The 16760-nt window shown below is 42.9% G+C and overlaps 1 protein-coding gene across 6 annotated transcripts in view; it reads right to left on the reverse strand.

Moving 5' to 3' along the window:
* MYLK (myosin light chain kinase) overlaps nt 1–16760 on the reverse strand; it is a 359252-nt gene that overhangs the window by 153030 nt on the left and 189462 nt on the right. For 4 of the 6 annotated variants that reach the window (XM_053251749.1, XM_053251728.1, XM_053251759.1 and 1 more), the window contains 2 exons: nt 7668–7808; nt 3901–4098 (listed from right to left, as the gene is read on the reverse strand). In XM_053251749.1, the coding sequence (XP_053107724.1) occupies nt 3901–4098; nt 7668–7808 (339 nt within the window). The remainder of the gene's footprint in view (nt 1–3900; nt 4099–7667; nt 7809–16760) is intronic. The other 2 variants (XM_053251736.1, XM_053251769.1) reach the window with 1 other exon arrangement.

Consider the following 16760-nt stretch of genomic DNA (forward strand, 5'->3'; position numbering starts at 1 on the left):
AATAAAATAAACATTTACATTCCACTGGTATTTCCAGCTTGGAGGTACTTCTGGAGACAGTGTGGAGCTCTGTTGGTACATGTTTGTGTGGAATTTGGAGGATTTTTTTTTGTTTGGGGGGGACATTACTGGAGGAGCTGGAGAGGCCAAGGTATAGTGCTGTACTCCTCTCTTATTTCTGCCCCCCCCCCAAATTTTGGGGTAATGTTTAGTACTTTTAATGTACCAAGGAGCCTAACCTCATCATTCCCATAGGCACAAGGTTTCAATTATTGCTGTTTCAGCATTTGCAGTGGTATTGTGGAACATAACCCCCACAGTATTCAAATCAGGCAATTGAGAACATAATCTTAGTGGTAAATAGGCCTTATGGTCCTATTGTAATACTTAAAAATGGCATTTCTTATCACAAACATTCTATATTAAAAGTTGTTCCATTCAATATGTATAACTGTTTTATTTTATGCATCAGTATGATGCTGTGTGTTTACACAGAGACTGCAACTTGATCTTAAAATGTCCTATTGATTATTGACACTCAGCCAAGTTTCTGAGTAGTTGTATAGACAGTTGCTTTATACCAAGTCAGATCATTGGTCCACCTAGCTCAGTATTGTCTACACAGACTGGCTGCAGTTCCACAAGGTTTCAGGCAGGAGTCTTTCCCAGCTCTAGCTAGAGATTCTAGGGATTGAACGTGGGACCTTCTGCATAAAAGCAGTTGCTCTGTCACTGAACTACAGTCCAATCCCCTAAGGGCAATATCTTATGGCAGACAGTGCTCACATGTAGTCACCCATCCAAATGCAGACCAATGTGAATCCAGCTTAGCAAAGGGGACAATTCATGCTTGCTACCACAAGACTGGATTTCCACCCCTTCATTTAAGGTTCTTGGATTTCTAAAATTTCTGCAACATTTATACATATCTGATTTAATTAGTTTAGTTTAGTTTAGTTTATTACTATCAATTATCAAAGATCAGCAATACAATTTAAAACTTTACAGAAAAGTACGGATAAAAAGAATACATAAAATAACAATAATAACAATCAGGAGAGCAAATCCCATTTGCATATAAATATAGCTGTTATCCAACATCCTAACCAAGTCAAGAATCTAGAAGACAGGACAGCAAGTTAGTTGCTGTCAAGTCCTAATAGCAATAGAGCAAAACTTAGTCAGCTTATACCTATGGAAGGAATTTTATCTGCAAGCAAACAAGCAACATAAAATTCTTCTGAACAACTAGGTATAGATAATGCAATTGGAGTTAATAAAGTCTGTCGTATGTCCTTGTAGAATAAGCAATGCAACAGAACATGTTGTACATTTTCAACATCCCCTAGACCACAAAGACAAAGTCTGTCACTCCTAGGGACCTTCAAAAATCTCCCAGAAAGCACTGCAGAGGGCAGTACATCGTGTCTCGCCCTGAAAAAAGCCCTTTGATGGCGGGGGTAGATTAAGGTTTGTAAATAAGAAGACAAACCTCCAAAAGGAAAATCAAGTCTCCTCCTGATATAGTCAGAAATAAGACTAAGGTCATTCTGATATTCTATGTCCAGAATTCTTTGTTTCAACACCTGTACAGCCTGGTCATAACTTAAGAGGGAAAGGTAATCTTGAGAGAGGCCCAGCACTGAAATTTTATTCTGGACAGCTTGCATCCAAGATGACTGAAATCTATCAGCCAGGACGAGAGAGATCCAGCCTTGTGGGGGGAAATTGATCTTAAGCCAATAAATTAAGATTAAGATCCATGCCCTGGCTTCAATTCTCTGAATCCCCAATTCGAGTCTCAGCGCCACGTTAGAAGAACATCTGGGGGCTCTAAGAACTGCCCTGATGAATTTAGATTGCACAGCTTCCAACGTCTTATAAGAAGGGTATGGGCCAAATTGGGCACCATAAAGAAGCTGTTTCCTAGATTTGGATGCAAATAACCTTAAGGCAGCTGGTATAACCTCACCACCCTTGGTACGAAAGAATCTCAAAATGGCAGCATAACTCCTTTGTGCCAATTGAGCTATGTGGTCCATGTGGGCCTTCCAAGACCCTCTGGCATGAAGAATCACACTAAAATACTTGCAGATGTTGACCTGCTCGAGTCAATGGCCCTCAATGGACCAATGCATCACTCTAGGCCTTCCAGCGAAAACCATGACCTTAGACTTCTGTTAGTTAATAATTAAATGATTATCCCTGCAATAGCAACCCAGCTGCCTAAGAGCTCTCCTAAGCCCAACAGGGGATCTAGCCATGATTGCTGGATCGTCCGCATAAAGAAGAAGTGAAATTCCAACTCCTGCAATAGTTGGAGGATGAAACCCTGGATCTGTTAAGTTGGCTGCTAAATCGTTAACATAAAGATTAAACAGTGAGGGTGCTAAGATGCACCCCTGCCTAACTCCTTTGTTGGTAGAAATTGATTGAGACAGGGATCCTTTAGGGTTACATCTTACCCTTATGTTGGAATTTTCATGTAGGTGACACATTAGAAAGAGAAGACACCTATCAATGTTAGTTTGAGCAGGCTTTTCCCATAAGGTGGACCTTGAAATAGAATCGAAAGCCGATTTAAAATCAATAAACGCAACATACAAAGAAGACCTGGGCTTGCTGCCATATTTATCAACTAAATGACGGAGGGTTAATATATTGTCCGTAATTGAGCGCCCTGATCTGAAACTGGCCTGTTCATCACCCAGTATGTCATGCTCTTCCATCCAGCTGTGCAGTTTCAAAAGAAGGTGCTTGGCATAGAGCTTGCTAACAACACTTAAGGATATAGGGCGATAATTAGATGGAACATTCTTCTCTCCCTTCTTGAGAATGGGTACAGCAATGCAGTACCCCAGTCATGAGGTATATGGCCAGTAGAGTCTATATAAGTAAGAAGAGCAGCAAGGACTGGTTCCCACCAGTCTACATTAGATTTAATAATTTCAGGAGATATACTATCAATAGCAGGGGTCTTGCCCACTTTCAAACCATTGATAAGACTCACAACCTCGGTCACAGTGACAGGAGGCCAATCAGGAAGAGAGCTGACATCAAACAGCAGCGTAGCTGGACACAACTCCTCTGACCCATAAAGGGCTCTAAAGTGGGCCACCCAGGCCGCCATGGGAATCTGACAGTTAAGACATAGAGGATGGGCATAAGGATGGTCATTCACAATTCGCCAAAAGAGAGTAGAATTTGTCCCCTTGGCTGCCTCCATAAGGTCCCTCCATGAAGTTTTTTAACTTTAAGAAGGCTTTTATATTTTCTCTTCGCTACCACCAAACCCGCTGCTGTTACACTCTGAGGGTCCAGTTGAAACAATCTGAAGGTAGCAATCAATTCCATTTTAGCGGACAGTCTCGATCGAACCAGCTCCTGGATCTAGCCCTGGATGAGGAATGAGTCCTACCCCTGTCCTGACTGAGATAGTCCTGTACAGACTGAATCAAGGTGGTATAATTATTTAAAACTGAGGGGCCTACAGCAGCACCCAAAAGCTCCGCACGGGTGCTCATCATCCTATCAGACCATAGCAACTTATGCATGGACTGTGTCTGATTTAATAATTCATTATTATTTTTCAGCTACAGGGATCAGATAAATTCCTGCTTGGGAAGAAGAATGATCTGCAGTAGAGGGTAATGTTTTTTGGATTGCTCATGACCCTAAAAGAATTATTAGCCATGATGGCCTTTGATAATGAGTAGCTTTCACCCAAAAGTGCTGTAGATCAAATATTGTTGAGAAACTTGTATAGGGCTTGTACTTGTGGGGAAAATTTGAATTCTCTGGTCTCTCTTCCAAATACGTATTCATTGGGCACAACAATATGCTCTCTTTCATAACTGTAGTGAGCACTAAATAATGAAGAAAAGGCTTTAAAAATTGTACCTTGTACAGTTAGTGTTGCTTGGGTCTGAGTTTCTCCTAAGTCATTCCAGGCCTCGCAGGTGTACTTTCCCGTGTCCTCCGGAAAAACCTCTTGAATGTACAGGCTGTATTCGTCGCCTTTCTTCTCAAAGTGAAAATCCTCAGTTTCCTGGATTTCTTTCCCGTTGTGCAGCCAAATTATCTCAGGGGGTGGGTTAGCTGAGCCACAGCAAAACACAAAGCAGTGCGATAAACCATAAGGAGCAACGGAAGCAGCTTGTGAGCTACAGTATTCTAGACGGCCAACTGCAGCCATGAGATAAGGAGGAACAACTTGCTCTAGCTTCCTCTTGCCACAGGTTTTTTCAAGAAGTTGCACTCTAAGCTAGATTCAGGTGGTTTGAAGTTACACTGAGGGCAAGTCCACACTTTAGTAAATTCACATTTTTAAACACACTCTTAGCTTTGGTCATTTACAGTCCACGTCCGCCTGATCAGATCCTTTGTCCTTCCCTTTAAAGAGCATGTCCTGTGCCCATATAGTCCAGGGGTCTAAAAATGGGTTGATCCTTACATTTTGAGTGAATTAAACAGGGTAATGTTTTTTGTCTTGCTTATGAACCTAGTAGAATTATTAGCCATGATAGCTTTTAATAATGATGAGCAGCTTTCCCCCCACCCCAAACCCCAGTTTATTGTGTCGAGAATAGCTTTAAAATACATAATAAGCAACAGTAACCGTATGGTGGCCAAACAACTTTACCAATCCAACATTTTCTATCTGAAGTAACAGACTGGCAACTAAAAATGAAAAGGGAAATTTTCCCATGGCTATATTTATTATTTTATTAATATTTTTAAAGCAGTAATCTATAGAAAACACTCAAAAACCATATTTCTGTAGAAATTTGTAGGAAACTGCAAAGTTTTATCTTAGCGAACCATAAAAGTCATTGCTGTCTGCCTGTTTTAAAGTCCTCCTCCTCTTCATCAGCTTGGTTGTCACATTGCTCTGCATGGCACCATGTCTTGACTCCTGCAACAGCACATTTGTGGTGCAAATGACCAAGGTTTAATTGGGAAAACTGCCTGGTCCAGTTTCCAGAAATTCCTACTCCAGACAGCTCAATAAGAGGTACCAGTAGATATCTGGGAAAGCAGCTCCTGATTCAGTTCTTGAACTGTTGTCCTGCAGGTGCAAACAGTCTTGTGCTGGGCTCACGTGTATTTGTAAAGGGTTTGACACGCATGGCAGGCAATATGCCATGCAGAGTAATGTGACAACCAAGCTGATGAAGAGGACAGCAACTTTGAAACAGGCAGATGATGACAACGACTTTTATAGTTAGTTAAAATAAAACTTTGCAGTTTCCTACAAATTTCTACAGAAATATGATTTTGAGTGTTTTCTGTAGATTAATGTTTCAAAATACTAATAAAATAATAAATATTGCCATAGGAAAACTTTATTTTTCATTTTTAGTTGTCAGTCTGTTATTTCAGGTAGAAAATGTTGGATTGGTAAAGTTGGCCACTATATGGTCACTGTTACTTATAATGCATTTTAAAGCTATTTTTTACACAATACTCTGGAGTTTGGGCGGGGTTGAAAGCTACTCATTATCAAAAGCCATCATGGCTAATAATTCTACTAGGTTCATAAGCAAGCCACAAAACATTACCCCATTTATTCATTCAAAAAGTACCAATCAACCCTTTTGGCCCACAGCCTAATAAACATGTAAGTATTTTCTGGAGTAGTTGGGCTCTCCACCAGCTTGTGTGCCAATCTCCTAACCCATTCCTCACCTTCTGAAAATGTATATAGCAAAAATTTTAGAATGAAGAAGTGAGCAGCCCTCCATTTTCCACTTCTCATTGTAGTCCTATTATACTCAGTACTGAAGTTTTCACAAATAGTTTGCCTCCTCTTTGTAGTCCCAGAAACATTACATGAAGACATCCCTAATTCTAGTTTCCCAACCATGCCATGTATAAAAATTGTGGACACAGATATGATCATAACCTTCTTTCAAAGAGCAAATGCTTCATTATTTCACAGGGGCTGGAAATGCCATTTACCATGTTTTCCTTAAATTTTGTTAGCCCACATATATATGGGAAAAGAGTTTATACAGATTTCTACATGGCCAGTTCCTTGGGGGCTCAGGATGCATTACAGCACTGACATTAAAATATAGCTTATGTGGTAGATAGTGCCCCAATGCAAATAAGAATTAGCAAAGACCAAGTGTGGTGGAGTAGTTAAAGTGTCCGACTAGGACTGCAAAGTCTAGTCTGAACTTGGGTTCAGATCCCAGCTCCATCAGCCAAGCAGCTCACTGGGTGACCTTGCCAATCACTCCCTCTCAACCTAACCTACCTCAGAGGGTGGTTATGAGGATAAAGGAGGATAAGCCATGTATGAAGCTGTGAGCTCCTTGAAGGAAGGGTGGGATATAAATGTGAGTAGTGTAGCAGAACTAAAACAGCAGAACTAAACCCCAACTATTCTCTGCCTAATCCATGAAGTCTTGTGATGAAAAGAGTAAAATATATTGAACCAGTAGGTGAGGCCTGTCGTTGACCAGGCAAAGTCTTTTTGTGCAGATTACACTGCTAAATTCAAGAAATGAAATCTCAGTGGCCATCTAATATCGCAGGGGTAACATTCATGAAAAATGCAATATTGGAGGGCTTGATCTAACCGAAAACAAGGGGGTGGAGGTCAGTTCTTTAGCTAAACAATCCACACTTGGAGTGAGAGTGGATGGAGCTGCTTGCACCGGGAGAGTGGCTACGCAAATTGTGAAATTCCCTGCACATCAGCTGAGAGGTGCAGGGTGGTTTAAAATTTAAACAGTCACTCTCCTCATTTCTCAGCTGGCACAGGGGTAGGTTTAAAGAACCTGCACAAGAGGTAAGATTGGATGGAGCAGCCTGCACCTCTCATGCTGCTTCTTTCAATCTCCCTTTGTGCCAAGGAGGAAAGAGGTTATTTAAACTGTATACCACCTTAGTGGTGGTGGCGGAAGCAATGGTGGTGGTACAGAAAACCGTGAATAACCAAAACTTCCATGCCACTCCCATAACTAAATTGGTATACAAGGAAGTGACCCACAAGTGAGTAAACCCATGGGAAATGAACCTGCAATATTCAAGGGCCACCTTTATATGTCATAGAATTTTTTATTAATGTGCTTGCAAAAGGAAAGTAAGAGGACAGTTTGCAATTTGTAGGATTTCAACTTCAGATATTATTCATTTTACTGAATAGGCCATATATAGTAAATTTGAATCCTAGTAAATGTGAATCTGGGAAAGATCTTGTGCTTCTCTTGGTCATGTTGTCATTCTGGAATTATTAATCTGATTATTAAGTGTTAAAAATCTGTTGAGAATAAAAACATACAATTATATTCAGAATGTCTTCTTTAAAAATACAAATATATATTTGCCCAGCATATTCTGATGTAAAAAGCATTGTGTTTGGCTAATTTCAGTGTCAGGGTTGTATATGCAAAATCTGGTGTCTGCAGGTCACTGGGAAGTATGAATTTATTTCACACATCCAAATTCTTCAAAATATATGATAGGAAAAACCATGAAATTTCCTGGAAGGTAAAAAACCTGTCCAAATTTTGGCTTTTGAAATACTAACTTGGACAGAGAGAAGAGGTTGGAAATCAGAAGCCAGAGGAGAAAAATGACTTCCTTAGGGAAACAGAAGAGCCTGGTTAAAACTCAAAAAGTTGCCCACAATCCATTAAGTAAGCACGGATATCTACCTGAAACTTCTACTGTCATAATCACTTGGCTTCCATCCATCACTTTGAGATCAGTAAGACCCTTAAGGAAAACAGGAGCAAAGGTTGTGTTGGCTGGGGCAGGATGCGCAATTTCCAATTTGTTTTTGCTCTTCTTTTCTGCTTGAATAAATGACACAATCATCTCTAATTAGGAAATACTTATGTAAACAATTCAACTGCGCTTCACTCTGAGCAAAATAGATGGGTTAGTGAGCATTTCCAATGGGCTAGTATCCCACACTATTATTGATCCAGAGCAACAACTGTACTGTTGGTTATTGAGGCTTTGCCCAATTTTGCCACTGGGTCTGAATACTTCTAGCAAGTATCTGGTCACAGGATGTGTACACGCACATGTCTAATATGCTAGTCAATACTAGGATTTGCATAAGATTGAGATTTTTTTTCTGAAACATGCCTTCAACTACCTCCATAGGAAAGTACAGTGGCAAAAGAAAAGAAAAAAGAGAAACCAGAATTCTTCCAAAAAGGAGGGAAACCCCACATTACAAATAGAAGACAAGATCTGTGAAGCTAAACCAGAGGCCTGTCCATACATTACAAAGGGGTACTGTATAATGTGACCCATACTATCTGCGGGAGAACCATAACATGTGAAGAGACCCCACTTCAATGGATGAAGAGCAATTTCCCTGACAGCGATACCCATTACTTTAGTAGCTGAAAAATGCACCACTATGTTCATGGGAATCACTGGCAGGATGGAGAGATGTGCATGTAACATTATTTGAATTCTGTTCCAAGCTTGGAACGGAATGCAAATACCCTGAGCATTCCAACAGAACAACCCTGTTCCAAGTGTGAACATTCCAAGTGCCATTTTGGTCTCCAGAACGGTGCTCTTCTGGCCTCTGTGCACACACGGCAGCCATTTGCATGGTAATTCTGACCACACAAATGGCTGCCGCACATTCGCAGAGGCCCAAAGAGCACCGTTTTGGAATCCAAAATGGCGCTTGGAATGTTCCGACTCAGAATGGGGTCATTCTGTTCCAAGATTGGAACACATCTTTCATTCGAAGGGTGTTCTGTTCCAAGCTCGGAACAACTGAACCACCCTGTTGAGTCGGAACATTTCATAGAATGTATTCTGCACATTCCTAGCAGAAAACAAGGATGTCAATGGCCTTGGGGTGTAAGAGAATACTTTTGCCAGCTCTATTCCAATAGAAGTAAAAAATCTCCTCTACAGCAGCCTTATTTCAGAGAAACAGGGAGGGAAGCATGAGGGGATATCCAAAATTTACAGCTTCCAGAATACAAGCTCTCTAAAGCATTAACAAGAACCCCCCCAAATTATGGAAATGTTTGCATCATTGTTACTTACTACTCTCTCCCGCTCTCTCAACATTTGAGAAAACTGTACTGATCTTAAACTCCCAAAACGATCTTAAACTCCCAATTCCAAATACTAGCTATTTCTGAATTGCTCCAAACCTCCTAGTATGCATGCATTCGTGCATACACACACATGCACCCACCCACCCCTTCGCATGTTATGTACCAAAGCTGACCAACTAATGGAAAGGGCTCCTGTTTGTTTTTAATAAATTCCACATCCTCCAGTTTTATAATGTGCCACGAGGCATTTCCTTATTTTATAATACAAAACCAATCATTTCTACATGCATCTCTTTTTTTCTAGTTTCAGTACGTTGCCTTCAGATCCTTGGGAAGCTGCAATGACAGAGGACAATTCCAATGGGAATATAAAAGCAACTCCCAATTATCAGTCTAAAAAGAGCCATGCTTTGCTTGAGAGATGAAAAATAGAAAAAGGAAGCATTTAAATCCAAGTTCATACAAAATAGATGCATGTTCATGACAGGCCAAAGTTCACAAATAATGTTCCCACAGCATTTTCTTTGGCTTAATGCAGTAGCTTGGTTCTGAATGAAGAGACGGCCACCACATTTTTTTATGAGCAGCTCAATGGTGAGTGACACACCGTGCTCCTAAGGTCAGCAGCTCCGCAGAGGTTCACATTCAAGCGCTGCTTCCTGGACACTTCCCACTTTCAGAAGCAAGGCTCACCACACAGAACAAAATCAGTCTAGTCTCAATCTTACTTCTGCATTTAAGTAAATTGAAGAACAAGAACACAGACTGCCAAGCTAAAGACATTAGCATCTCCACACAAATGTCTCTCAAGCCTTAAGTTGGTTGTTTTGCACAAAGTCAGAAATGCAAGTACCACCATCAAGTCACCAACCCTGGTGGCATAGACATGTGCCAACTGCAGGATGCCTTAAAACTGTTCCTCTGACTGGGACTGCAGTTAAGAATGGATAACATAGCCATTACTATGTTATGGCAAAGCCTTCTGTACAGTGGATATTTGAATGGGGAGAGCTGTGAGGTCATATTAATACATTCCTATCTATTTCAGTCATGTGATACCTGGACACATGACTAATATAGACATGTGATACCTGGACAGTTCTGTCCAGGTATCATATGATTGATATAGATAGGAATGCATTAATATGACCTCATAGTTCTTCCCATTCAAATATCCACTTACAGAAGGCCTTGGTTTCTTAGAGTAACAGTTATGTTATCCATTCTTAACTGCAGAAGTATACAGATTAAAAAGATACTCTTATGAAAAGAGATACTTGCCCTTCTTATATTTTGTTTACTTTAAGGGTGCTTCCAGGTCTCAGCATTATTCACTTGCAAATCACATTTTTAAGGGAGGAAAGGAGGTAATGGGAAATTCCCGTAATGGGAAGAACGTATTGAATGAGCAGGTTCTGTATTGACAATTGCCTTGCTCCAAAAAGCAATCCTGTCGCACAACACTGTCAGGGCTGCCTTTCACGTTGTGTAGTAGCCCTGGAGAATTCCTAACACTGACATTCCACACACAGATTGTTGGTCATTGTTACCATTAGCAAACAGATAAACAACAATGATTAGTGGTATCTGTACAAACTGTTTTTATAAATCTCATCTCGTGCATTCTCACAAAAGTCCTACAAAGTAGTTCAAATTGAGGATCAGACTGAGTGCAAAGTCACGCAGTGTGCTGCAGGCCGAAGCTCCATTCATTCTCCACTAATGGAGAAATGGCTCTTATACTGCTAGCGGTCTAAGTTTGCCCACATGCAATGTTCTACCTAGGGGATTATTCTGGTACTAAAGTAGACAACAAACCAACCCAAGCAGATCCACAAAAATTCACAGGCACGTACTGCATTTTGTTCTTGGTGTTCTTAGTAATAATTTGTTTGCAACCATTACTCACTGAGACACACATACACAGCACTTCAGTTACACATGCAAGAGCTACTGATACACTCAAGCAGCTGCTCACCAGTAGAACATAGCCCCTTCTGTCCCTTAACCTTTTATGCTAACTGTTCAATTCCTCAGTAGACAAAAAACACGAGTACTCTACAACACGACAGCATCTAAGCCAAGGTCTAGAGGGGCAGAGTTCTCTGATCTCCAGCCTCTGTGACATCACAGTATTTTAGCCAATAGAGAGACTCAAAAGACTGCACTCTTCATGCATCCCACGTTTTGGTGCTTTTGTCCTCAAGTTATACAATTTTTGCAAGAGCAAATGCTTTGCATGTGGAAGGCCCCAAGTTCAATCCCTAGCACCTCCAGGTTGGGCTGGGAAATATCCTTGTCCGAAAACCTCAAGAGCAGCTGCCAGTCAGTGTAAACAATGCTGAGTAGATGGACTGACACGGTATAAGGCAGCTTCATATCTTCAAGATACGTTCAAGACTTGAATGGGCATACTGGACCCTCATTCATCTCTGCTACAGCTATATGAAGCATCCTCAAATGGTGTGTAAGAGGCTCAAAATATACTTTATAGGTAGCCATCTCCCATTTTTTTTAATAGGGCAAAGGATAAAGGTAGTCAATGAAAGAGTTGAGGAACAATTTCTCTGAATAGTCTCAATTTTTTATTTATTTTTTTAGATTTAAGGAACTACAATAGGCATTGATGGCATCAGAGATTTGTCAACTCTGGGCCTGGCTGATGACCCCATGGCCAACCTTAAAGACTGCAGGGGCCCAATGGAGAAGGAGGAGACAGCAGTGCCTTCTACCACCTGCCCCTCAAACTGCAGATGCGAAGTTGATGGGAGAAGTCCAGAAGACTTGCAGTGCTGCTGTTTCCTCCCATCCTCCTCCTTGGAAAAGAAATTTCCTCCCAGAGCACCTAACAATGACAGAAGGGGCTCTGGGAGTAAGTCCCATCACTGAGGAGATGGGGGAAGAGGAAGAGAGGAGCCACTGCTTCTTCCCGTTGCACCCTTTCCACACAATGAATAGGGCAGGGGAACATTGCGGCCATTCCTCCTCCATCCATCCATTCTGCTACTGCCACCACCACATCCTGCTGCCCCCGCATTTGTCAGAGATGGAGGGAAACAAGAGGCGCCCATCAGCCTGCTCCTACCCACTCACCGCTGTCACTACCCCATCCTCTGCCCTCCACATTCAAGTAAGCTGGGGTGGGGAGCAGTGCAAGGGACATGCTGGTGGGTAAAGTGGAAGCAACATGGGGGTGGGGCACCCAGTGCAGGGTTTTGCCCCTGGGCTTTCCACATTTTGGCAGCACTCCTGGCAATAAGCCTCGGATGTACCCAAGAATGGCAAAATTTCTATTCATAGTCCTCAGAACTCCTATGAATCACCTGTCAAGTATTTTTGCTCCCAAGATCCAGCAGATCCTGAAACTCTGTGAAATCTGACCTGTTCCAGGCTTTTGCTTGAAAGGTGAAAGTCATCCTCAACTTCTGCCAAAACCACTGCATTTGGTTGTTGAGAAAAGGGGAAAATAACCATGTACACCACTCTGAGCTCCTCGGAGGGAGAGCGGGATATAAATGTAAAAAGAAAGAAAGAAAGAAAGAAAGAAAGAAAGAAAGAAAGAAAGAAAGAAAGAAAGAAAGAAAGAAAGAAAGAAAGGGAAATTGCTCATAATATCATTTGATCTGAAAGGTTTAGAAGCAGCTTTTGAGAAGACAAGGCTCAGACCTGACAGCCAACTTTTGTTTTCTTTCCTAAATAAAAAAAGCAAGCAAGCAAGCAAGCAAGCAAGCAAGCAAATAAATAAAGAAAACAAGGGGGGAAAGGACAAGGTAAGTTTGTTAGGGCTCATCTTTTCTAAAGTTTAGTTTCTAGCAGACTAGGGGTTTGTTTTTGAAACTACAGTTTCAGTTGTGCTTAGAGAGGCAGTGGGTGAGGATTAGCAGCATGTGAATCACACAGCTTGTGGGAAAGGCCACATTTCTGAGGTGCTCAGTTTGGAAGCAATGCTTGAGAAGACAAGGCTCAGACCATGGGAACTTTGCTACTCAGGCCTGTGCGAACAGGAGTTTGCTAGAAATATCAAAAAGGTTTTGCCTCGAGTTTAGTGGGGAAGTGTGTGGGAAGGCACATTGGCGGTCCCCCTTTATCACAAAGGAGCCACCCAGAATGAGGAAAAGATGAGTACTACCCCACATTTATAATTTTCATGAAGAACAAAGCTTAAAACTTTTACCTAGCCGACAACTTTAGAAAAAACCTAGCTTTCAAGAAAGCAAGCTCTATATATTCTAAATAGCTAATAAACCCAATTGTGAAGTAGGATGCCAGCAGGTCGGGGGTGCTTTCCTGTGGATTGCAAGGAGTGGTGCATGTATGACTATCTGCCTGAGGGGCACAAGTTGCAGGTGTATGCTCAGTGCAAGAGCTCCTGGCTCTAAGGCAGGCCTGCTCAACTTTAGCCCCCCAGCTGTTTTGAGACTACAACTCCCACAATCCCCAACCACAGTGGCCAATAGCTAGGGGTTATGGGAGTTGTAGGCCAACATCTGCAGGAGGGCCGAAATTCAGCAGGCCTGCTCTAAGGGGAAAGGTTTGTTCTTTCAGAGCCAAGATGGCTGACCTGGAGAAGCTCAGGCAGACAGAAAGTTATGGGGATGAGACCCTCAGAGATGTGATAGAGACACCTCATTCCTAGGCTAACAGCTCCTCTGCTGCCATGAAGAATGAAGGTCTCTGGGAAGAAAGACATCAGTCTGAGGAAGACGATAACGCTCTCTTAGAAGAAACCTCTTCCTTGTGTGATGTGCCCATAACCTCTTGCACAGAGGATACTCCTCCAGGGTTTGGGGATCTCCTAGTAGTGGGTGATTCAGTCATTAGGGGCCTAGAGAGATGGGTTTGTGACTGCATGGTGCTTGCCTGCCTGATGTGAAGGTTGTGGACAACATGCAGCATCTAGAAAGGCTGTTAAGCAGTGCTGGGGAGGAGTCAGCTATCGTGGTGCATATTGGCACCAACAATGTTGGAAAATGCATTCGCGAGATCGTGGAAGCCAAATTTAGGCCGCTAGGTAGCATATTGGTCCATTATCCCCAGGGTAGCATTCTCTGAAGTGCTTCCTGTTCCATGAGCAGGGCCAGTGAGACAGGCGGAGTGGAGGGGGTCTCAGTGTGTGGGTCAGACAATGCTGCACGGAGGAAGGATTTGTATTTGTTAGGCACTGGGATACATTTGGGGGCAAGCAAACCCTGTACGAAAGGGACAGTCTCCACTTGAATCAAGATGGAACCAGAAAGCTGGTGCTTAAAAACAAAAAGGTTGCAGAACAGTTTTTAAAATGACACCTGGGGGGTTGCCAACAGGAACTGGGTGGTATCTGGTTTGGCAAGAAAAATCTCCTAAGGTGCGAGGGTGCATATGTTTCAGATAAAACAGGACAGAGTAGAGCCAGCAGAGCAGAGCAGACAGAAACACATGACAGCTGGTCAAAAAGGTCAAATGATAGCAAGAGAGACAGTACATGCCAATGCCAGGTAAGAAACATTGCTATATAGGTTTTTATATAGCAATGCCAGAAGCCTCTGAGCCCAGATGGGTGAACGGGAGTGCTTGGTTGCTAATAAAAAATAGATATAGTGTGCTTAACGGAAACCTGGTGGAATGGTGAGAACCAGGGGGATACTGTTATTCCTGGGTGCAAACGCTACAGAAAGAACAGGGATGGATGGATGGATTGGGGGTGGAGTAGCACTGTATATTAAAGAAGGGATATAATTCAACAAGCTAGAAAACCTAAGAGGACTGGAGTCCTCCACAGAATTATTATGGGTGACAATAGGAGGACCGAAAGGAAATATGTTATTAGGGACGTGCTATCGCCCTCCAGATCCAAACGCTGAGAGTGACCTGGAGTTGGCGAAGCAAATTGAGAGGCTTCAAAGAGAGACAGGGCAGTAATAATAGGTGACTTAAATTACCCTCACATAGACTGGGCAAATTCATGTGCATATACTGACAGAGAGGCCAAATTTCGAGACATGCTAAATGACTGTGCCTCAGAACAGTTGGTCGTGGAACCAACCAGAGACAAGGCAACCTTGTATTTAATCCTGAGTGGTGCCCAGGACCTGGTGTGAGATGTCAGAGTTGTAGAAACACTGGGGAACAATGACTAAAGTGTGATCCAATTCCACTTATACGTGAGTGGTGCATTACCAAGCAAGTCCAATACAGATGCTTTGGACTTCAGAAGAGGAAAGTTCTCAAAAATGAGGGGACTGGTAAAAAGGAAAGTCCAAAAGGATCAAATCACTCCAGAAAACATGGAACTTATTTAAAACCACAATAATAGAAGCTCAGTTGAAATGTATACCAAGAAGGAGGAAAGGTGCCACCAAGTAGGGGTGTGCAAGCTGGCTGTTCGGCTGGCTCGGTTAGAATATGGACTGGATTCGAACAGACACAGCCCGGTCCAGGCTCGGGCTTGGCCAAACCGGGTAAAGTCTGGTTCAGCAATCAAGCTGGCTCAGGGGATATACTTGTAAAGGAGAATCTGGCTAGGATTCCAGTTTACAAGTAAAGGGGGATTCCCTAGACTGAAGTGGACGGTGGCGAAAAAGGCTTACTTACCTTCATTCATTCATTCATTCATTCAGTACATTTGTGCACCGCCCCAAACTTTAGTCTCTGGGCAGTTAACAATAGTATAAAACAAGTTAAAATATATACAAAAACTTAAAACAATTTAACAATTTAAAAATCAACCATGAATTAAAACCTTAAAATTTTAGTTTTCAACCAGTGGGGTTGGCTGCTGCGGCAGCAACTTCGGAGGCAGTGGCTCCTCCAGATAACAAGCTGGGCTGGCTGTGGCCCAGTTTGGGCCTCTGTACGTGCTGGGCCACAGCCAGCCCGGCCTGTCATCTGGGAAGTGGGCGGCAGGCTTGGAGTAGCCGCTGCCTTCAATGTTGCCACAGCAACTTCCCATGTCTCCACCAGCGGGAAGGTAAATATTCCCCTTTTGCCACCCCAACTTCTTAGTTTAGGGAATCCCTCTTTACTTGTAAGGGGAAATCCTAGCATGATTCCCCTTTACAAAAATTACCCCTGAATTGCAGAGAAGCTCAATGAGTTCTTTGCATCTGTCTTCATGGAGAAGGATTCTGATCATATACCCACTCTGGAACTGAGCTTCTCAGGCTTAGAGGCTGAAGAACTGGGCCAATATAAGGTTATGAGAGAGGATGTTCTAAAATGTCAGGAAAAACTAAAAATTAAATCTCCAGGGCCAGATGGCATCCAACCAAGAGTTCTGAAAGAACTCAAATGTGGAATTGTTGATCTCCTCAGTGGTGCACCTGGGCAAACTGGGTGCCCGGACTGCCCCCACCATGAACTCCCCCCCACTGCAAGCCCTCCTCCCCAATATTCCAGCCGCCATTGTGCGGTGGGGTGTGTGTGAAGTGAGCAGGCCTCCCCCCTGCTCGTGATGTTGGCGGGGGCAGAGTGGCAACAGCCACTACGACACCACAGGCCTGCGACACTGTATTCTAACTGCACAGGAGAACTGGAGTGCCTCGCAGTTCTCAGAGGCCGCTGGGCCGAATTGTCAGGCTCAGCAGCCGTTCCTGCTCCGCCTGCTGATGTCATGGACAGGGGGAAGACCTCCTCCACCCCCCATCCCCTAGCTACACACATGGGGGCTGGAATATAAGGGAGGAGGGCTCATGGCAGGGGGCACGCAGCGGTGGAAGGAGCACCCCCCCGGAC

Source organism: Hemicordylus capensis, chromosome 1 (genome assembly GCF_027244095.1).
Source record: "Hemicordylus capensis ecotype Gifberg chromosome 1, rHemCap1.1.pri, whole genome shotgun sequence".
Lineage (NCBI taxonomy): Eukaryota > Metazoa > Chordata > Lepidosauria > Squamata > Cordylidae > Hemicordylus > Hemicordylus capensis.